This window comes from Apostichopus japonicus, chromosome 13 (assembly GCF_037975245.1).
Source record: "Apostichopus japonicus isolate 1M-3 chromosome 13, ASM3797524v1, whole genome shotgun sequence".
NCBI lineage: Eukaryota > Metazoa > Echinodermata > Holothuroidea > Aspidochirotida > Stichopodidae > Apostichopus > Apostichopus japonicus.
The window spans coordinates 1,091,230-1,114,849 of NC_092573.1; the positions used below are offsets into that span (position 1 = coordinate 1,091,230).

Genomic DNA, 23,620 nt, shown 5'->3' on the forward strand with positions numbered 1-23,620 from the left:
TGAACAGATGGTGTTACGGGCTTACCTCCAATACTAGCTTTGTGTGCTACCCCCACTGAACAGATGGTGTTATTGGCTTACCTCCAATACTAGCTTTGTGTGCTACCCCCACTGAACAGATGGTGTTATGGGCTTACCTCCAATACTAGCTTTATATGCTACCACCATTCAACAGATGGTGTTATGGGCTTACTTCAATACTAGCTTTGTGTGCTACCCCCACTGAACAGATGGTGTTATGGGCTTACCTCCGATACTAGCTTTGTGTGCTACCCCCACTGAACAGATGGTGTTATGGGCTTACCTCCAATACTAGCTTTGTGTGCTACCACCATTCAACAGATGGTGTTATGGGCTTACTTCAATACTAGCTTTGTATGCTACCCCCTCCAAACAGATGGTGTTAAGGGCTTACCTCCAATACTAGCTTTGTGTGCTACCCCCACTGAACAGATGGTGTTATGGGCTTACCTCCAATACTAGCTTTGTATGCTACCACCATTCAACAGATGGTGTTATGGGCTTACTTCAATACTAGCTTTGCGTGCTACCACCACTCAACAGATGGTGTTACAGGCTAACCTCCAATACTAGCTTTGTGTGCTACCCCCTCTGAACAGATGGTGTTACAGGCTTACCTCCAATACTAGCTATGTGTGCTAAACCCACTGAACAGATTGTGTTATCAGCTTACCTCCAATACTAGCTTTGTATGCTACCCCCACTGAACAGATGGTGTTACAGGCTTACCTCCAATACTAGCTATGTATGCTAAACCCACTGAACAGATTGTGTTATGAGCTTACCTCCAATACTAGCTTTGTGTGCTATCCCCACTGAACAGATGGTGTTACAGGCTTACCTCCAATACTAGCTTTGTGTGCTACCCCCACTGAACAGATGGTGTTACAGGCTTACCACCAATACTAGCTTTGTGTGCTACCCCCACTGAACAGATGGTGTTACGGGCTTACCTCCAATACCAGCTTTGTGTGCTACCCCCACTGAACAGATGGTGTTATGGGCTTACCTCCAATACTAGCTTTGTGTGCTACCCCCACTGAACAGATGGTGTTATGGGCTTACCTCCAATACTAGCTTTGTGTGCTACCCCCACTGAACAGATGGTGTTACGGGCTTACCTCCAATACTAGCTTTGTGTGCTACCCCCACTGAACAGATGGTGTTATTGGCTTACCTCCAATACTAGCTTTGTGTGCTACCCCCACTGAACAGATGGTGTTATGGGCTTACCTCCAATACTAGCTTTATATGCTACCACCATTCAACAGATGGTGTTATGGGCTTACTTCAATACTAGCTTTGTGTGCTACCCCCACTGAACAGATGGTGTTATGGGCTTACCTCCGATACTAGCTTTGTGTGCTACCCCCACTGAACAGATGGTGTTATGGGCTTACCTCCAATACTAGCTTTGTGTGCTACCACCATTCAACAGATGGTGTTATGGGCTTACTTCAATACTAGCTTTGTATGCTACCCCCTCCAAACAGATGGTGTTAAGGGCTTACCTCCAATACTAGCTTTGTGTGCTACCCCCACTGAACAGATGGTGTTATGGGCTTACCTCCAATACTAGCTTTGTATGCTACCACCATTCAACAGATGGTGTTATGGGCTTACTTCAATACTAGCTTTGCGTGCTACCACCACTCAACAGATGGTGTTACAGGCTAACCTCCAATACTAGCTTTGTGTGCTACCCCCTCTGAACAGATGGTGTTACAGGCTTACCTCCAATACTAGCTATGTGTGCTAAACCCACTGAACAGATTGTGTTATCAGCTTACCTCCAATACTAGCTTTGTATGCTACCCCCACTGAACAGATGGTGTTACAGGCTTACCTCCAATACTAGCTATGTATGCTAAACCCACTGAACAGATTGTGTTATGAGCTTACCTCCAATACTAGCTTTGTGTGCTATCCCCACTGAACAGATGGTGTTACAGGCTTACCTCCAATACTAGCTTTGTGTGCTACCCCCACTGAACAGATGGTGTTACAGGCTTACCACCAATACTAGCTTTGTGTGCTACCCCCACTGAACAGATGGTGTTACGGGCTTACCTCCAATACCAGCTTTGTGTGCTACCCCCACTGAACAGATGGTGTTATGGGCTTACCTCCAATACTAGCTTTGTGTGCTACCCCCACTGAACAGATGGTGTTATGGGCTTACCTCCAATACTAGCTTTGTGTGCTACCCCCACTGAACAGATGGTGTTACGGGCTTACCTCCAATACTAGCTTTGTGTGCTACCCCCACTGAACAGATGGTGTTATTGGCTTACCTCCAATACTAGCTTTGTGTGCTACCCCCACTGAACAGATGGTGTTATGGGCTTACCTCCAATACTAGCTTTATATGCTACCACCATTCAACAGATGGTGTTATGGGCTTACTTCAATACTAGCTTTGTGTGCTACCCCCACTGAACAGATGGTGTTATGGGCTTACCTCCGATACTAGCTTTGTGTGCTACCCCCACTGAACAGATGGTGTTATGGGCTTACCTCCAATACTAGCTTTGTGTGCTACCACCATTCAACAGATGGTGTTATGGGCTTACTTCAATACTAGCTTTGTATGCTACCCCCTCCAAACAGATGGTGTTAAGGGCTTACCTCCAATACTAGCTTTGTGTGCTACCCCCACTGAACAGATGGTGTTATGGGCTTACCTCCAATACTAGCTTTGTATGCTACCACCATTCAACAGATGGTGTTATGGGCTTACTTCAATACTAGCTTTGTGTGCTACCACCACTCAACAGATGGTGTTACAGGCTAACCTCCAATACTAGCTTTGTGTGCTACCCCCTCTGAACAGATGGTGTTACAGGCTTACCTCCAATACTAGCTATGTGTGCTAAACCCACTGAACAGATTGTGTTATGAGCTTACCTCCAATACTAGCTTTGTATGCTACCCCCACTGAACAGATGGTGTTACAGGCTTACCTCCAATACTAGCTATGTATGCTAAACCCACTGAACAGATTGTGTTATGAGCTTACCTCCAATACTAGCTTTGTGTGCTATCCCCACTGAACAGATGGTGTTACAGGCTTACCTCCAATACTAGCTTTGTGTGCTACCCCCACTGAACAGATGGTGTTACAGGCTTACCTCCAATACTAGCTTTGTGTGCTACCCCCACTGAACAGATGGTGTTACAGGCTTACCTCCAATACTAGCTTTGTGTGCTACCCCCACTGAACAGATGCTGTTGTTTGCCTCGGCTGCAACTTCTCCAGAACATCTGGTGCCATGTCTGAAAAAACACACAAAACATGCCAAGTCAAAACCCCAAATTATCATATTGATTACACTTGAATGTATTTATTTTTCATAAACTTTCCAAGTAAAAGAGTCTATCATCATCTAGGGCTCAAGATGTATCAGAATAATTAAGGTAAACAAAAGATATACAATAAATTAAAAAGCACCAAATTCAAACAATTAATGGATAATATTAAGGTATGAACGAATAAATTTAATTCAAACCATTAAAATAAATAATTTGATGAGGAAAAATAGTTTGTTTGCCTCATTTTTTCTCTTTTCCTTCCTTCCTTTCAAAAACAGTTTTTTTTTTTTTTTAATCTCTTTCTCTTCTTCTTTACTGCATACAGGATCTTATAAGATCAACAAGTGCATATATTTTGACTAAAAGCAAATTAAACAGCAAAGAAAAACAAGCAGGCAAAGTAAGCAGAAATGACAAGCACGAGAGTAAACAAACAAAAAAGGAAAAAAAAGTGAGCTGAAAAGATATGCAGAAAGAGTAAAAAAAAAATTTATGAGTTGAATATGAGTTTATTAAAGATAGAGAAAAGATTAGAATGAAATGGGTTAAAATTATGCAGATTATATGTTATATGAACAACCAGCTAACTTAACACTGCAGTGCCAAGTTTTGTGTGTCCTTTAGCCTAGAATTTTTGATTATCAGCTATGAAGTGTTGTTCGCCAAGTATTGATATTCTGGATGACAAGTATAACAGAGCTTTTCTTATCTATCGGACACTCGACCATTAAATCAATAGGACATTTTGTGTTCACGTAGACAAGCTGGAGAAATGGCAACACTACACTGTAATGACCACCAGCTGCACTGAAGAAAGGGGAAAGGGAGGGGAAGGGCCAAGGGAGACGGTCCTCATTTGTTAAAAAATGCTAAAATAATCATATGAAAAATCGGGCAAATTGTTACACCAATGTAGACATGTAAAGCAATTCCATGTTTACAGAACCGTTGTATATTTTGACTAAAAAATATACAAATTTATAAATATTTATTTTTGACGTATAAATGAAAATATAAAAAAAAATCAAAAAAGAAAGAAATGTGAACCTATTCTCTGAAATCCACCAACTGATTCCCAGAATGCAAGAGACTTTGTCTAAAACCTGCTGTACAAAACTGTTCAGCAGAATAGACAGAACGTAACACGTTGATAGTTCATCATAGCAAGGCAGACCGCACATCCCCCTACACAGCCTACCAGCCCTCCAGAACTCCCACTTGCATCTGTTAAGGGATTAGTTTCATCAACCACATGTCTTCTCCTATTCATGGTTAAGCCCTATGAGAAACTGATATTCAACAGCTATTCCCAATACAAACTACTGGATTTGTGATCGACTAGAATATTCTCTCATATTAAATAATGTTGATATTTTATTCGATGCTCTCTCTCTCGATCCTGTTCTCAAGAACCTTAACAAATATTAAACAATGACAACGGAAACAGTCATTTTTGTGTCCTAATATGGCATGATTGATGATGAGATTGGCAGAGCGCTATTTTAGACTGTCAGCTAACTCCAACTCGTAACTACGGATATATACTTTCATCAAACATCGAACGAGTCTCCGGGGGAAGAAATTTGATCAAAACAAACAGTTAACCTTAGTAGCTTACTGTACATGTAAAAGACAAGCAGACATCACTAAACTATGTTTGGCTGGTTATTTTGTGCTATACTGCTTCCTGTCCCGCAAAGACTTAGAGCATAAAATATGTGCACTGCTCATCGTTCCTGGAATTGTCATCAAAACTGATCGTTAATCTGGATTGTTTATTAAACTTTGTCTGAGAGATTGATGATTTTAGCCTAACATACGGTACACACTTCTTTCAAGACCAGCCTAGCCTAATTTGCATATATATATGTCTCACATTTTAAATATTCATCTACTGCAGTAGATGATTTGTATCTTTTCAGGCAAGATTTTATGCACCATACTTCTGTGAGTCTCAAACAGATACCTTGGTGTTCAAAAGATGAACACAAGAGTATTATGATTTTAGTGAAGGAAATCCACTTTGGGATGTTTCAAATACCATTCACTCCAGTGACTATAAATGCAGCTCTGAATGGGTTAACATTCCTTAATGTTCTAGAGACACAGCTGGTTTTATAACACTTGAGGTTAAAGCCACAGAAAAACATCTAACAGGCATACCTGAACTGCCAAAAGGCAAGGAATGAAAAAAAAAAGTCAAAGCAATTCTTCATAACAAGTTGTACCTATACCTACCTAAACATGACTACCAGATCATATATTACAAGGACGTAAATCAAAATTCAACTGAGTCCTCGCCATCATAAACTGCTCACTTTATGAACATAGGTTCTTAAAGTCGAAATACACGATTAACTTACTGGCTAGGAATGGCTTGAAATCACAAATGCTGGAAAGTTTCAGCATTGCATCTGTCTTTGTCTGGGGCAAACATCATGCTAATTAACATACAAACATATTCAACCGGGTCAACTTTCAAACTTTAATTTCAAATGGGTTCAAAACTTCATGAACTCTACCTCCAGGAGTGATACTGTCATATTCCTCATCATGTAAACAACCATTAAAGTTAAGTTATAAACCAGATTTGAGCATTGTAACATAACTCAGCACGAATCACATTTTTGATTTCTGAACAGGAGATTCAGAAGAAAGAGGCTTTTGAGCCAAGGGGGGGGGAGGGGGAGGGGTAGTTGTGTCAATGTTACCATTGTGGTATTTAGGAAGATCAGAGTGCGAACCCTGCCACGTCGTTTAAAAATTGGAAATCAAACAGTAAATACTGCTTTAAAGTCCTGCTTTTTAATCCAAAGTTTTGTAGGTGGCTCACCTATCACATCTTGGTACAAACTAGGTCATCAAAATGGGTTGATACATTATCAAACCAAGGGGTTTAACCCCATTTAAGAACAATCTGGTCTCTTTGCTTCTAACTAGAATTTGCTCTACGATAATGACGATGACAAATATCACAAATTATGTCAATATTAATACTTCTATATATTCATATTATATATTAGTATTAACATATTTCATAACGATTTTGTTATTAAAATGAAATCCCCATTTTCATGTTAGCTATACCATTGATGATAATCACAAGTTACATATCAAACTAATCAGCTTTGGTTATTACACTGCTGGCCTTGGGTATCAGAATTAATAACGAGGCCGCTAATGCCACAGTTGAAAACAGGGAAAACGCAGAGGTTGTTTGTCAAAACAAACCATGTAATCACAGAAAGGATGAAATATTATCCAACAACAGGAAATAATGATAAAGCAATGTTTCATGGTAATTTTTTTTTTTTTAAACATATCTATGTTTACAGTGCAGCACACCTTGTAATACACAAAAGACACTGTCCAGACACAATGGGCAAAATATCACCATATCATGCTGCCATGGAATTATTTTTTTCTGGATGACATAGTATGCTTTCAAGGTAATGAAACAAGTGTGCAATACTGGGATGACTAACTGTTACTTACTGTTAGTTTAGACACACATTAAGGTACTTGTGGACACATGAAGGCAGGGAAAGGAATACCCAAGGTCAAAAGGTCATGACCTCTATTGCTTATTTAAATGACCTCTGCATCTTCCAACAAAAGTGAATTTTTTTATTCTTCATGTTATGACCATGATGGTACATCAGGTATTTAATACTGACAAAACTCCTAATGCTAAACATGAAAGTAACGACAAAACAAACGGTAATTTTAATAAATAAATAGAGGGCACACTGTAAGAACAAGATGTATGATGGATTTTGGGTGAATGGGATCATATAAAACTAAAAGTACAAGGTCAAAACAGAATAACATAGAAAAAAGGGGAAAACATCATAAAACAAAGAGCATAAAAATAGGCATCAAACATAACAATACCTAATGGGCAGATATTGAGATATAAGTAATATGGATCACAACGAATGAAAATGGACTTCAAAGAGGCATCAGGGATTATATAACAAGTGCGAGCTATATTAATGATGAGATACAAGTGTTGTTTTCTCGTATACATTCACAAAACGACATGAACATGGGACACAAAACAACATTCATGATATGACGTGCAAATGGCCAAAAGAGAATTTACAGCCCTCAAAGGACTAGGCAAGAAGCAGCTGGGGCGTATAATATTAAGTGCAAAGCCATCTGATACACTGATATGTGGGACGTGAATCTCCTGATTTATTTATCACAGAAGTATTTCTCCCCTTTTAGATTGTCAACAAAGATCTTCTGATAGAGCGCTCAACCTGATATGTTATCATTCTCCTCTCCTCGGAGGGAATGCATAAATGTTTAATGACTGAGATATTAGCAGGGGACGACAAGTGAACCGATCAATCAATCAATCGATGGAAGCTGGGTAGCGTCATGCCCCATCAGGCATCCATCATTTATTATTAGACTTAACGTGAAGAAATCACATTAATGACCTTTGAGATAAGCTACACTAAATATTAAAATATTTAACAGGGGTTTCGTGCAGTTTCTTATCAAAAAATACTCAAAGGTTTTGTATCAAAATTATGAGACAGTCCTTGATTCGATATCAAGAATGTGTCTTCTGATGCAGTGTACAAAAGTATAGCACGATGGAACTACATTTTGTTACGAATGCTTCCAATCGATGCAGTACTGTAGGTATAAAAAAAAATCCACAGGATTTCCCAAATTTAATGTCATATAGAAACATGATACTTTTTTGGGGTCGTACAAAAATTTGTTGCCAACGATCAACAAGCAAATTTACAAGCATTGTGTATTCCAAGAGACATGTTGTTTTACAATGTGACGATTCATAAAAAAAGAATAATATTGACACAAAACAATAGTTCACTAAGTGGCGACAATATCGGACTTGGTTTATATGGCAAAGAAAGACATCAAATGGACCTCATACTGGACATCAATTCCAAACCTGTTCATGTTCTTCTCCTCGTAACGTGGTTGTGGATCTGCATCATTGCAATTTAAATCAAAACTAGCTTCCGGGTCCTTTCATAGCCAAAGAAGAGGGAGCAAAAAAAAAAGGTAAAAATGGAAGGAAGAAAAAAATGAAAAAATTATAGTTTTGCGTCTTGGCGTCTTCGTCGACAATGACCAAAGACATTCGTCCTTTTTTACCGTTACAGAGAGAGAAAATACTATAAAAGTGAAAGCATGAGGACAGCTGAGGTATTGCAGGTGGGTCACTCGGGAGTAGAGGTCGACCAATTCACGCTGGAGATGTTAAGATGAGACTGTCACAGTAATGAAGGAGGAACAACGTAAGCTCACTAATTTGGGTATACGCGAGGACCGACGCTTCTTCTCTCCTTAAAATTGCACTTTTCTTGTTTTACCCCAATTCTTCGTAGATCTCGTGTTGCTACGGGAGGTGATATGCCACTTTGGGTGGTAGAAGTGGAGAAAGATCCTGATGAAGATTGTTGTGGACAAAGAGGTGCCGGATATGAATGTACATCTATTTTTAAAATTTTTTTCCATCTTGTGAAGATATTATAAACGTTCCCTAACTTTATTAATAGACTTACCATCATCTAGTACATCGTTTGCAAATTTAACAGTCGTAACACAACTGGATGGTTGTATAACATTAATGTAATCATTCTCTACGATAATGACATAGTCATTATGATGGAATATCAGCACACGTTTTAGTTTTATCGCTTCTGTACTGCACTGCATCCTTAAAATTCATTAAAAAAATATTTAATTTGTTTTTTAAATTATGACATATGGGATGTCATTAAAACATGTACAGTCATATATCATTATAGTCACCAGGGTATCAAAACCTGGCAGGGGTGTTAACATACATTCTAGATATGTAATCCCTACAGTATACCATACATACATTAAGAAGATTTATCCTACCAGCAAATACTTGAAATGTTAACAGAGAAGCATCTACTGTACAGTGATAAACAGCCAGATATTTAATTAACACCTACATACATCGACGATGGCGAAGAGTAAACAAACTATTAAAATACATATATCATGTCTAAGCTCACACCTTACAATATATCTCAGTACTGTTCCCACAAATGAGGAGTTCACTTTCGAAGACTAGAAAGTGTCAGGTTCCAAAATTATGGTATGATCTATCCATTTTTCTTTCTTTCTTTCTCTATATATTTTTTTTATATATCTTTTTTTACTTTGTTGTTATGTCAGGAAGAAGACCACAATTGCTCCGATCAGAGGCAATACAACAATTCAATATAAGGTATAGTCATAGCACACATCTACCCTCGAGAGAAAACCCACCCACCAGCCTGTAAGATGTGATGTTTGTCCTTGTCGGTAAACCAGAAAGAGAAGACATGAAAGTCACAAATGTCAGAATAAGTTAAGCCACAGATCAATTTGAAGTAACCTAAGAAAGTGAGCCCGTACAGCTTCTACAGTAGCAATGTTATCAAACACTTAGGAAATACATCTGTGGCTCATCAATTCTTCCTCTGTTACCATCTAACCCCCCAGTTAGTTACTGTTATATTAGATGCGACAGTCACATGCCAGCCGACAGACGTCGTTATTGTCAGTTGACAAAAGATGAAAGTAGACTTGTTGTGATTTTCATGACCATAATGTAAATTCCACAAGCATATCCTTCCTTCCTCCCTCCCTCCCTCCTCCACCCACCCACCCAGAATAACTCAAGTGAGTATTAGTGCAATATTTAGAACCAATCAGAAGGCACTAGGAGATAAAGGGAAGCACAGGAGGCAGGTGAACTTGTCAATTTAAATGACAAGATGAGATAGAAAATCACAAATTTTATGCTTTAACTTTAAATTCCATGTAGTCTGAATGGTGTAGAGTAAGATGCTCAGGTACAAAAATACAAATGCCATAAATAAGTCCTCATGCTTGCCCCTTCCCCTCAACTTTTACCCTCCACAACCAAAACATAAAAAGATTTAAAAAAAGGGGGGGGGGAGGAAGCCCACTCTTTTCAACACCAATAAACCCAACTATATGTGGCTTAATTACTCAAATTTGGCAACTGCAGCAAGTACACAAGAAAAAAGCATGTTTCTGTTGTCTGAATTACAAATTCCCATACTCCTGACAACCATTTGTAAAACTGGCACAAACTCCTATTCTCTTCCATTTATGAGTTCCTCAAAGGGTTCATAATCTATATGAATAAAATTCTCATTACCACGTCTATTATTAGCTATTTCTCCTTTGGGGGAGGGGGGAGGCCAAATCAGAAGTAAATTTCATCTACCAATAAGGAAACCAAAGAGCCTTTTAAGGAGAAGCTCCATGACAAGAATCAGACCAAAGCGGTCTCTTGTCGAGATAAGGATCAAATTCGGAGAAAACGAATAAAAAGTCATCTCTGCAGGGTCCTGGCCAATACTAACATTGGTTTTTATTATTGAATGACCTTGAGACCTTACAAATCGCAGGGTGGCCAGTAAGAAAAGAAAAAAAAATTGAGCAAAACCGCAAAATTTTTACTTTTAGTGCTAGAAGGTACTTGAAAGGTCTCTTTTTATTGTTTTTATTTTGATGCCCACAGAGTTTTAATTCTTACCGAAATATTTTAAAATGAAAGCGTGAGGCGTTCTTCGGCAAGTACAACTCAGCTGAGAGGGTCCGTGTTGACACTTTTGCCTCAAGGGCATAGACAGCTTGTTCAATGTATAAACTGTCTCACAGGCAGATTTAAGACCATATAAAGCCATTTTCCAGCAACCTTTTCTGAATTGCCATTACATTTAGCAATGACATATAATGGGGCATGACTGGTTAAAATATGTTCAATAATAAACAGCCTATAGAAGCAACCTTTGCAATTCTTCCATACGTCCCTTCATATTTACAAAATCCAGTCAGAACATTGGTACAAATGGATCCTAGGAGGGGGTCGGAGTGGGTTGGAGGTGGAAGGGGCACGTAGCGATAAAGTATATTACCTCTTCTCGTAGTCTATGAAGACTGGAATGCATCCATTGATGAAGGCAGGGGGGGGGGGGCAGGTATTAGAGAGAAGTGAAGTAAACGTCAGCAATCAGAATGTATAAACTGAATTGATACTGTGTTACCCTTCATTGCATTATTTGCACCTTCTGTCAATTTAAATATGATAGTTCTGTCCCTAAAGTTAGGCTACCATATTAATGCAGAGCATTCTATAGTTGCAAATGTATAGCGGGCCTGTATACTCTGTCTACATGTTGATGAGGGGCAAATACATACAATATAGCCTACTACTGTATCGCTCTTGCATAGGGTGGCCACTGACATAGGACATCAAAATTGAAGGACACATTGACAAACTGATGGAGATGACATCACCAAATAGTAGCATCCGCTGAATAATCAAACCTTGCAGGGGAAACTCTACAGAAACTCGGTGTAAAAAACCTTCAGTTTTAAAACTTGTCTTAACTCAGCACTTTCGCAGTAGAGCTACCTTCATTTGTCAAGTTACCAAATGGGGTGACGTATTACACAGATTAAGACAGGTTTATGAGAAAAAATTTGCATTTAGAAAATGAAACATCATGCATCAGAAACTTTCTTTTCTGTTGAAGTCTTTCATATTAGACAGTGAGGGCTTAACACTTTGCCAAGTTTCTCTGCACACAAACAGGGGGGACATTTCAGTATAAAACATTTACCAAAAGGATAGTACAGACACGCTACTGCAACAATGCATTAATTGTAACATTTGCATATCTTCTTTCCCTGTTCCTTATGTATGGATCAATGTTTCATGACTAACAGCCACATTTTTGGTACAAAACATTTTACCAACAGGACAGGACAGATACAGTACACTACTGCAAACAATGCATTAACTGTACTGTTCCTATATACTTTCGTCCCCTGTTCCTTATGTTCTATGACTTTTGCAAAGATTCTATCAAACCTTTCATAGAGAATCGATAATGATAGAGTTACCATTTACGACTTCCTTCCCTTTACATTGTTTTTTATCAAACACTTCTGAATGTTGCCACCAGTTAACACCTGCAAATCAACCATCTTTTCTTACCTTAAAAATGGGCCCACACAGGGACTTTTTTATTTTAAGATATTGTAAAAGGAATTCTTAATGATTTTAAGACCTGAAAAACACTAGGAATTAATCAACAAAGTACCTCCACAATCAAACAAGCCCTTCTTTCTTTCCACTCATTTCCCTTGCGTTCCGCAAACAAGATCATATGCCAGTAACCAAATATTTTCTCCTTTCCTTTGAAACAAAGGGTCAAGTTTCACCGACTTTGTCACACAGAATGGATTTTAATTTCGGTTTTTCCCTACAACCCGATGATAAAGCAGCCAGCATTCACCTTCTTCACAAACAAAAAACAATTGAGTAGTGCATGATATCTTTGTATAGGTTAAACATTTTGTTCAAACAGTGGTTGAAAAAACTCTGTTCCAGAAGGAAGTCTTGCAGAATTGTTTTCCCCATTTCTCTCTATAGATATTGTTTCTTGCACAATTGGCTTAAAATACGTTCCATTTTGTATCAAAGTTTCTGTGTGTATCAAAATGGGGTAGGATCGATCCAATAATTCTTTGTGTTCTCTTTAATAGCCAATTAAAGCCATTTTTATTTATATTTGAGCGGACGATACTTTACAGCTTCACTGAAACATTTTTCAAACAATTTCGAAAGGGCAACAGTAGTTTCAAGTTTGTTGTTTGTTAGTTTGAAATTTTGATATTAAACAATGGAGGCATTGCAATCATCAATACTTATAAGATTTTTGTCCCTTTTTTTTTTCTTTTCCTTCTTACCATTTAATTTGCACTATTTAAACATGGTCTTTTTTACGGAAATTATGAATTGAGACACGAAGCATGACTCGATTCAACTTGGAAGAATCCTGGTATTAGAGAGGAATACTCCATGATAGCCGTATCAAACTGAGACAGAAACATCACATGTAAAAATTTAAATCGACAACTTTGCAAAAGGTTTCATGTAAGCAACATGAAAGCATGTTGCTTTAATACAATGTTACTAAAAAATTCAAAAACGCTGCGATCATTTCTGCATTTTGATGACCCTTGAAATCTTCAATTGAAACAGAGACAATGTGCTATACTCGGGTATCACAAGTGTTAAAGTATGATCAATCGTGGAGAAACGTGTCACTTCAAAATTGAGTTTCCTTAACTTCCCTACCCAAAGCTTTAATTTTTAACTCCTTTTAGGCGAACAAAAAAAAGAAAAGCTGCCTGCCCATTTAAAGCAGCTTCCATGGATCTGAAATTACGACTGTCTAAAATTTTTTGTTGTTGTATGTAATGTTTCTTTGTGTCCGTTGCACATTGCCTTCACGGAACTTGACTCCATCCTCTTCAACTCTCAATTTTTGGGGTTAAAAATGAGGTAAACTTCAAACATTCATGACGATTCAATCATGTGTATATTGTAGACGGGTGTATGGAACATCACTGGATCTCTCCAAAACTAATTAAATTCCATTCCAGTAAACATACAGTAGTACCACCTTCCATGCGAATGATAAAATTATACCCTTCAAGAGAACTCATAACATAGATCAAGTGATTTCCTCAAGACTACAAATCCTCCATCTACACAAGCGAACATTCCAAAACAAAACGTTCTTTTTTTTTTTAAATTCCTCTCAGTAGACAATGATTTTTCAAATATACTGTAACAATTACATGGTTTCTTGTGTCACTATGTGCACACAACAGAGCACAATCTCTATACAGGGAGTTCTTATGGCATAACAACTCCCTGCCATATACGCAACATGTTCATGTTAAGGCCAGGTATGGACAAAATGTGAAAGCAGAATATATGCAAGCTGCAGGCATCGACTCACAAAATTCTGCATTCAGAACTTCTGAATTCATCACTTGAACCCAACTTTTTTGTCAACAACACCACAGCAGCAACCCAGCAAAAGTTGTGAGTTTTTTTGGCATAAAAATAACACAATTATTTTAAATGGCAAGCAAGAGTGATATGGGAGCTTATCTGTGGTGGTTAGTAAATTGGTAAACAAAAAATGAATCAGATTACCAATAATTGTGATCATAAGAAAAGAAGATATAATGAAAAATATGCAAGAGTAAGGAAAAGAGCAAATGTTAAATGACCAGGAAGGGGGAATAAAAGGTGTAAGAGAAAACCCAGCTACCTGTAAGGGATATGAAAGAATTCACTCTGAATAATGAGAATGGCTTTATAAGCAAATCTTTGCAAGTCTTTTTGGATTAAACTGACTGTAGTTTTGAGCCTTTAACTCCCTGTGTCCTACCATGCCCCCCACCCCCATCCCCCCACCCTGTGCCCTTCCACCCTCCCCCATTTTTTCCCTGTTTTGTCAAGTTAAGTTCAATCTTTTTTCACAAGACAGAGTGATATTCAAAATTGCATCATTAAATTTCAACACTTCTTTTGAGGTTGGCATTTGTTAACTTTCCTTTGGTTTAGCAACTCTTCACAAACCGTGCAATTCACCTTTTTCTTTCATTTTACGAGAGAAAAATGCCTGTTTTGGGTTTCATTTCTTTCTTTTTCTTCACTTTGCAAGGTAAGATGGTCTTTGAAGAAGAAAATAAAAACCCTCAAAAACAAAATAGCAGAACTGTTTTCAAAGCAATTTAAAAATTGACCGAGATAAAGTATGCATAATTTCTAGACCTTAAAAACATGTCCCCAAAACCTTCCAAACTTGAACTTAACTTGACATGTGGTAAGGACAGATTCAGGTAAAGAATTAATTATTGCCGTTCTTTGTTTAAACAAGCGTGCACGGATAATCATATTATTCGTCGGTATTTTTCTGCTCTAGAGAAAAAATTTCAAACTGCACTGCAAAAGTTTATTTGATTTTGTTTGACAATGTTATCAACAGATGGCGGGACAGAATCTTGAAAATAAATTACACGAAACCATTCAATAATTGAAAGTACAAATATTGGTCCTACAAAGGGAATCATAAAATTTCTCAGCTCAAGACAGTTAGCAAATAAGTTACCTATAAGTTTTCTTTTTTTAGTCATTTTGCAAAGAAATTGATGCATATCATAAACCCCTTCACCCTGAAAATATCTAGTTACTTGAGAAAGAAGCAATATTGTAATAGGTAGAATGATGCTTGAAGGTTGTTAACGCAACCATGAAAATGGATTGAGGAGCTGAAGATATATGTTTCATGTGGTATATATGCCCTATATATATGCCCTATATATATGCCCTATATATGCCCTATATATGCCCTATATATATGCCCTGTATATGCCCTATATATATATATATATATATATATATATATATATATATATATATATATATATATTTTACTAAATCCATATAACCTATGAACTTTAAAATCAGTACATATCTACAAATGAAAGTTAATACTCTCTATAAATTGAACCCCACAAAATATTAATCTGTGGTTTTCAAAGGGCTTCTCTTCCACGCAAAAGTTTTTGATGGAGACAATATCAAATCCTCCCTCGTTTGCTTATAGAACCAATCTCTTTCCCAAAACCGATGTTAATGAAAGCATGCAGCGTAGGATTTAAAAGAAGAAGAAGAAGAAGAAAAATGCAAATGCGAAAGTATCCTTGAAAGTTGTTTGTAACCTGTTTTCATTGGAAAAATCATATCGGGGTTGGGGATCGGCATCATTGCCATTGACATCGTAGCTGGCAGCTGGATCCTGATCAAAAATAAAATGTGGAGGACTTTGTGTCACGAAACAATCAACACAGTAAAATATTTGAAATCTTTTTTACAAAAGCTGATGGAACCAACTAAAGATTTCTGACCATGTTAGGAATGTCAACTTAACTAGGAAAATGTCAATACATTCCTTAAACTTGTCAATTCTGTGCTGTTATGTTACAATCAAAGCTTAAAAACATTTAAACATAATACCAAGTGCCAGGTACTGTATGTGACAAGTGTGCATTATAGCAAAACATTATAGAGCAATATATTTTCATAAATGGTATGTTGAATCCACATAACAAATTACAGTGGTCGTATAACTGTGGTACTTAACATGTCTCCCATTTCCATGACCTAACCTGGACATACAAACACTATATTACTGTTTTATGAATTATAGTTATCTCAGTTAAATCCCAACCAGGTAAAACCAGTCCTCTCTCGTTCCCCCCCCCCCCCACCTTCCCTCCCCTGTTAGATTTTAAGCTTTGGAACATACTTTCTGAATGCCACACACCGTGAGATCCAATATTCAATTTACATCACCCTTGGGGGAAAATCAAGGAGAGAATTTCCAAGTCTATTTTTCCTTACAGTGATGCTACCACCTCAAAAATGTTCTAAACCACAACTTGCTCCAGTGCTCATTAACAATTATTGCTCATATGCTTATGTTTCCCATTGGCTGATCTGTACTTCAATGACACCTTACCAACCCGGATTTTCCTCTTACTGAATAACGATGATTGCCATTTCAATCCCTCTCCAGGTTTAAATCCCCCACCCCAACCCCATCCCCCCAATGCAATTTTCAATTGTAAAGCTATTTTAGCGATTATATCAAGCCGTGAAGAATAAAAAGCCAAGGAAAACCAATTTTTTTATCAACGCTAAATTAATTCAACATTCTTCTCGCCAAAACAAACACAGATTCATAACAGATGAGTAATGAATATGTCAACATTCGTCCTAGCTTTTCCATGATTTTTTAACTTACTGACGTGGATAACGCAAGAATAACAGCGTGAAAAGTGCAAACTTTTGATATCATCCTGCTCTTTAAAGGATAAATATTTCAAACCCCTAAAGATAACAGTAGAATACACCTGATTTTTCCGATATGATCCCCTCATTTTCAAACCTGCAAAGCAGCAGAAAATACCCTGAGCTATTAATCCAGTGTGCAATGTTATCTTTTTCGCAGTGACCATGAAATCATTACGAACACATTTCGAACTTTTAATTTTCCCTGGGTATAATCATGTTCAAACCACAAAGTACGGTCAATCCAACCAAGTAAAAGAACTCATTCTAAACCTGACCAGGGCAAACTTTTAGGATTTGTGTCTGGTTCTTACTTTTTCGATCAGCAAAGTTGGTTGTCCGTAAAATGTACCGAAATAGCAACGATTGAACAATATGTACACTGAAGGAGAGATGTGTAGGTTTGGTTCCAAGAGAACACCAAACATTGAGCAAATATAATCTCTCCCCCCACACCCCCCCCCCCCCACCCCCTTGAGGTGGATCATATAGGCCTCACACTATTATTACTTTATCTCCCAAGTGATGGAAGGGTTCATCATTGTATATCATTGTACCAATTTTGGACTTATTCATTGAAATGAATAAACTGAATTTAAACATTGTCCACCAGACAATCTCCAAAGAGGATTTTTGGTTGTCCGAATAGAGATTTGGTCGTTTCGAAGGACAGGGAGACCATTAAGAATTTGCCCAGCTAACTAAGGGTAATTAAATTCTTTTCTCAAGCAATTGTGTTGTTTTTATTCTATATAACTTACTTTTATTCAAGACACACAATATAAACATGTAATTATGGTTTCAGATTCTCGAATGATATTGATTTGAACACCTCCACCTACAAGAAACTTTATTAATAAATGGCTCGACAGTGAGAATGGTACAAAAACTTATAACACTGTAACAATCATCTCAAAGTCAGAACAAAAGACCAAAAATCAATTTTGTTGATTTTAAACTAATTGAACGAAAATACAGTCCATCTTAGTTCACATTTCTTTGTCAATTGCAATTGGTTGCTGTTTTGAGTAACCGTTGCATCTGATTGGGTGGTTCAGGTTTTCTTGAAAACGAGCAATATTGTCAATTATATGAATTCTGACCCTAATATGCACTAGTGCAAATCCTCCATACGATAATATGTAGATGTACTATATGATGACTTTAGTGTGCAGCAGCAGGTACAATGTATGAACACACTGGTGTTATGTCAAAGTAGAAAGATATTTAGAAATTGTTATAGTTGTGTGTACTCACCCGTTTCACATAGTGTCGTACAATAATATTGTATCATAAGAATAGGCTATAATATAAACACCCACTTATATTGTTGCATATTTTATTACATGGTACAATGATATATAGTATCATAATTATATTGTTAACTTCATTTAATATTACAGTACAAATATTATACTATATACTAGCATGTAAATCGGCTGGTGTACTGTACAACAACCTGGTCAAACTGAGTTTAGAGGCACATAGAATTATAACACATATGTCCAAATATTTACATATTTGTTGAGCCAAAAAGAATTTAACAATGTCATATTATTTGAGTCCTATCAACTTCTCCCCTTTTCTTCATATGAAATAACGTTGCACTTTAAATGATTTTAAATCAAGAAGCGTAGAAATATCTGTCTAGAAGTGCATGGTATTATATAACTAACTTGTTGCTCATTCTGAAGTATGCAGGGGTGAGAAAACCACGATCGCAGTGGTATACATTTTTGGGGATTTTGTTTAATAATTTACTGTTTTTTTACTGGCATATGTATTTATATATAAACACAAGCACAAGAGCGAGAGTGTCTGGATTGTAAGGAGAAAGGAAGTTAACTAAATTTTAAAAGACACCATTTTAGAGAAATAATCATCATGGGGAAAGAAGATTCAACAGTTTAATATTCATTGATTCCACATACACTCTGTTTGTGACTTCATAATCTTCCATGAATTTTTTTGATTCTTTTACACTCAATCTTCATTAAAATAAGCAAACATTGATATTTTTTATGAAAACCTCATTAATATTCATAGAGCCATATAAATAAAATGCCATATTAAATCTATATGATTCAACATTAATTTCCAAGTAACCCAGCTATGCAGTAATTTCTTTGCTAATTAATGTATTTCTGATCACATTCTCTTATTAAAGAGATCTATGCAAATATAGTTTAAATTCACAAAAAGAAAGCCAGTTGTCTGCCAATCAAATATGTCAAATTAGTATGTCAAATAAACAAGTGAATTTTGTCTCCATGAGCTACAATAATCATGCATTCATGAGTAATTCCATTACAGTTCAAAACAAACAGGTTTATATATATATCAACGGAAGGAACATATTCAGCATACTTTAGGGAAACATTTCAATTTGACATCACAGCTGGTCAAACACATACTACTGTACCATTGGGTGCTCACAGATCTAAAATATGGCTTTATTTATGTCTGTACCATAAATTTGAAAGTCACCACCTGTTGTTAAGTCAATTTACGACTATATGAAATTAAACCATAATGTAAATAAACAGCCAAAATGACAAAAAGGCAAGACAAATGTTTTATGTCAAGGCATGTATGTACTGCCATGCCTTTCAAGAGCAGATGTGGACAAAAAATTAACTATTTACCTAGTTTTAAATTGTACTATACTTACATAATTATTCATTAAGTCAGGGTGATTTTTCTCGATTCCATCGTCTAAGATTGAAACAACTACCCCTTTGCCAGTGAAACCCTTCTGCCATGCTGGTAAAACATTCATATCAAGGCCATTACCCCTTTCCTGTGAATATGGGCAGAAGAGAAAAAAACATGGTTAGACACAAATATCAAACATTGAGGGCGCCGGTCTGTCGTGTGTGACGTCCAGGGTTTTCTAAAATCATGACAGAATCAATATTCAGTCATCCCAAATTTTCTGGGGTTGGACGATAACAAGTAACAAGCTTAGATGTTTCCACACAACATTATCAATCTTGCTCTACTGTGTGGAGCACAGGAGTGAAATGGTAGCAAAAGTACTATTGTTGTGAGTAGACATGTGATCAAGGGCGAGAAGTAAACTTAATATGATATGCTTGTGAGAGTGTCGTAATTTATAGCTGTTTTTTGTGTGTATTTGGTCCATAAATATACTTAATTTACTGAGTTTTAACTCAAAATAACATTACAACTGACCAAACAAAAACAACATCCATGATGTCGTTAACAAGTGAAGACCTTAGTGAGTAAGAACTTGTTAATGAATTTTGATTTCATGCCCAACATTTTTGTCACCCAGACTTGGAATGCTTCAACATTTTCTACTTTAACTTCCGCTACCTGAAATGAAACTCGTTAAGCTAATGATCTTCACTTTAACGAGATTTTTGAATTAATGGTACTCAAATGTTTGTATTGCCATCAAACCTTAGAAAGCGGTTGTGACTATAAATTGACAGATACTGGATGAAAGTTTTCTTCTAAAGCGAGCTTTTCTGATGTGATGGTAAATCAGAAATGTCCAGTTGACCGTGACAGGAATGACAAACTTGTCATCCTCACACGACCTGCATGGTCTCATGATCTCACTGTCAATGAATCATACACATTTTTTAATATTTTGTTAATTAAATAAGAAACTGTCAAAATTTGTCACAAATGACCATCAAATTTGATGGATTGCATCATAGTGCAGGCATCGTTGCCAGCAATGATCATTATTATAAAATAACTAGTTGATGTATTTATTTTTGTGTGTACTGTAGGCTAATCATGATAATGAAGGGATGATGAATGCAAAGATTCCTAAAAGATACAGGAAAAATCTCTAAAACATTCATGGAATGAAAACTATCGGGTTCCCTTCTGCTAGGAGAAAAACTCGAGACTGTGGTCTGAGGGACTTGGTAATTATTCAACGTTAGAAAAGTACGTAGGCATTTGTATTAGTACTCACAGACATACGATGTTTAATAATAATGATAATAACTAGTCTTATATGGAGCAGACTCCAACAAAAGTTGTTCACTGCGCTTTACGGGTGCTGAATGTACAAAAACTAATAGAGTTGAGAGAAAAGAAAAGCTTTAAGACAGCGCTTGAATCGAATAATAGAATCTAAAGACCTACAGTAACTTCAACCGAGAGGGAGTTCCATAAACGTGGTGCAGCATTCAGAAAGCTACAGTCACCAAAAGATCTTTTACGTGACATTGGAACCTGAAAGTTAAAACTGATAATGCAAACGTATTGGTCTACATTTAGCTTGCTGATGTAAGAGAACATTAAGGGAGGTTGGGGTACCAGTTTTAATGGCACAAAAAAAAAGAATGAGGATTTTATAATCAATACAGAGTCTTATTGGTAACCAGTGTAGTTCTTCCAGTATATATATATAGGAGTGATGGGGGTAAACCTGTTCGAGCAGGACGGTTCAAGCAGCCGTGTTTTTGATCCTTTGCAATCTCGAAAGTTGGGATGTACACTAAGACAGCAATTAAGTCTTGCATATAACTCAATATGAATTCCCCAGGTTGCCTTAACTATCCCAATGACATCATTGAAGGATATATAAACAGTGCAAGATACATTAAAATTAATTCCAACGACCAGTATCATCATAACCGCATTTAATAACACTTGATATATAATTGAATAACTGCGTGAACAAACAGTCCCCTAATTGCAACATCCCCATGTTATGACTAATTTGAAACGGATTTAGTTTTAGAGATCACAAAGGGCCAATTACGTCTACTTTGGTTCTATCTGTTTTGCACACAATTTAAGGGGCTGGGTGTAATCAGCTGTTATATCCAGGATATATAACACAGTTCCTATAGCATAAACAGGAAGTTCATATTTTTCCCATTACATGTCTCACTATATTTCCCCAAATCCTTATATAATAATTGACAATTGCAGAAACCATTTCACCTTAGGCTGTTATTGTCATAATAGGTATTGTCCTAGTTTTGAAGCAGCCATTTCAAGGAAAAGACACCAAGCATACATGTATACTCTATGCAACCAGTTTCAAAAAGTAATGCACGACAAATATCAATTCCTTGTTCAGACATACTAAAACTACTTTCTTTTTCCTAAATAACAAGTTCTACTTTCGAACAGGTACCGATTTTCCTTCCGAAATTCCTCAGGAGTGAAACTAAAACTGCAAAATTGAGGGGGAAGGGAAGGGGAGGGGGAGGGGAGTGAAGTAAATTATGATCACAAATACCAACAGGAAATTATATTACAGTAATAAAATATCACTGTTTCAAAACTTAACAAGGTGGACACAGTACTATATAGGTAGTGTGGGTAGATTACTAGATTACCGGGTACATATACAGTATGTATTGTTGAGACAGATAAGGAAGTATATTATTGGATTGGAAAACCTGGTCAACTGATATTAATTTGCTCTAGACCTCTTCTGCCGCAAAAGTAATACTGAGTAACCATGCTATTAAAGCTCTCTGCTAACAATATTCAACCCTTTCCCTGAATGTACCCCAGGAGGATTCAACTAGCCCCTCTCTGTATTGTTCCCTACCCCACGGGCCATCATCCCATTGACCTCACCACTGTGGACCTGATCAACCACTAAAAGCAGCTGTGTATATATTTCGATATTACTAAAATATTACAGGGTGGGCTGGCGCAGCTTTCAGCTGTAATTCTTGATCATAATATCTATGTTTTAACTTCAATGATAAATTATGCTAATTGGGCAAGGCCTAAGGTACTTCTAATGTGATAGTGGTGTTTGCAAGCTTGTTATTCTCCAGATGGGCATGTAAATTTTACTCTATCTAAACACACTTTACTCCCAATCCATGAAGGTAAAACATTTGTTGTTACTGTGATTTAAACAGCCATAAACAATTTACATAAAATGCTTTGGGATAAAAAGTTTATGGAGGTAAATTTACAACAACTGTACTGTAGTTCCATAATCCAGTAAACTGTCAGTGTAGCAAATTTCAGAGTATCACAAATTTATGAGATAAATCAAATTTGAATACAATTTTTTTCAAATTGGTTTTAATCCACAAGTTACATTCAGAATTTTTACAGCCATTATTTCTACAGAAGATGACAGTGTTTTCTAATACGGGGAATCGAGCAACAAGGGTTTGACATAAACATGGTGGCAATTTGGATGATCATTTACAACATTTGATGAGATAAGTGACAAAACGTGTCATGACAGGGAAGGATGAACAATCGTTTCTAAATGGTCATTCCGTCATGATAGGGTAAAACCCCTAAATATGCATACAAGGTTTGCTTAAGTCTCACACTAAATGAAAACTGCAGCTGACTTTCCAAACAACCACACGTTCTTCCAACTACTAAATTCCTAACATCGCTTTCTTTCTTTTTATCCCCAAAGTCTCTCTAACAATTAAAATTCAAGTAGCTGTTTTGTGTCCTATTACAGAAGCTGATTACTACTTTTATGATCGGACGTCTGAGTACGTAATTGGTAGTTTCAATACAATCGTAGTACTCCGTCTTTCT

The 23,620-nt window shown here is 36.9% G+C and overlaps 1 protein-coding gene across 3 annotated transcripts in view; it reads right to left on the bottom strand.

The window, feature by feature from the left end:
- The window catches only part of LOC139978424 (furin-like protease kpc-1), a 73,214-nt gene that overhangs the window by 10,947 nt on the left and 38,647 nt on the right, over positions 1–23,620 (bottom strand). For 2 of the 3 annotated variants that reach the window (XM_071988640.1, XM_071988639.1), the window contains exons 5-7: positions 19,767–19,895; positions 15,964–16,040; positions 3,209–3,297 (exon numbers count right to left, since the gene is read on the bottom strand). In XM_071988640.1, the coding sequence (XP_071844741.1) occupies positions 3,209–3,297; positions 15,964–16,040; positions 19,767–19,895 (295 nt within the window). Of the gene's footprint in view, positions 1–3,208; positions 3,298–8,269; positions 8,347–15,963; positions 16,041–19,766; positions 19,896–23,620 lie in introns of all 3 variants that reach the window. The other variant, XM_071988641.1, reaches the window with a different exon arrangement.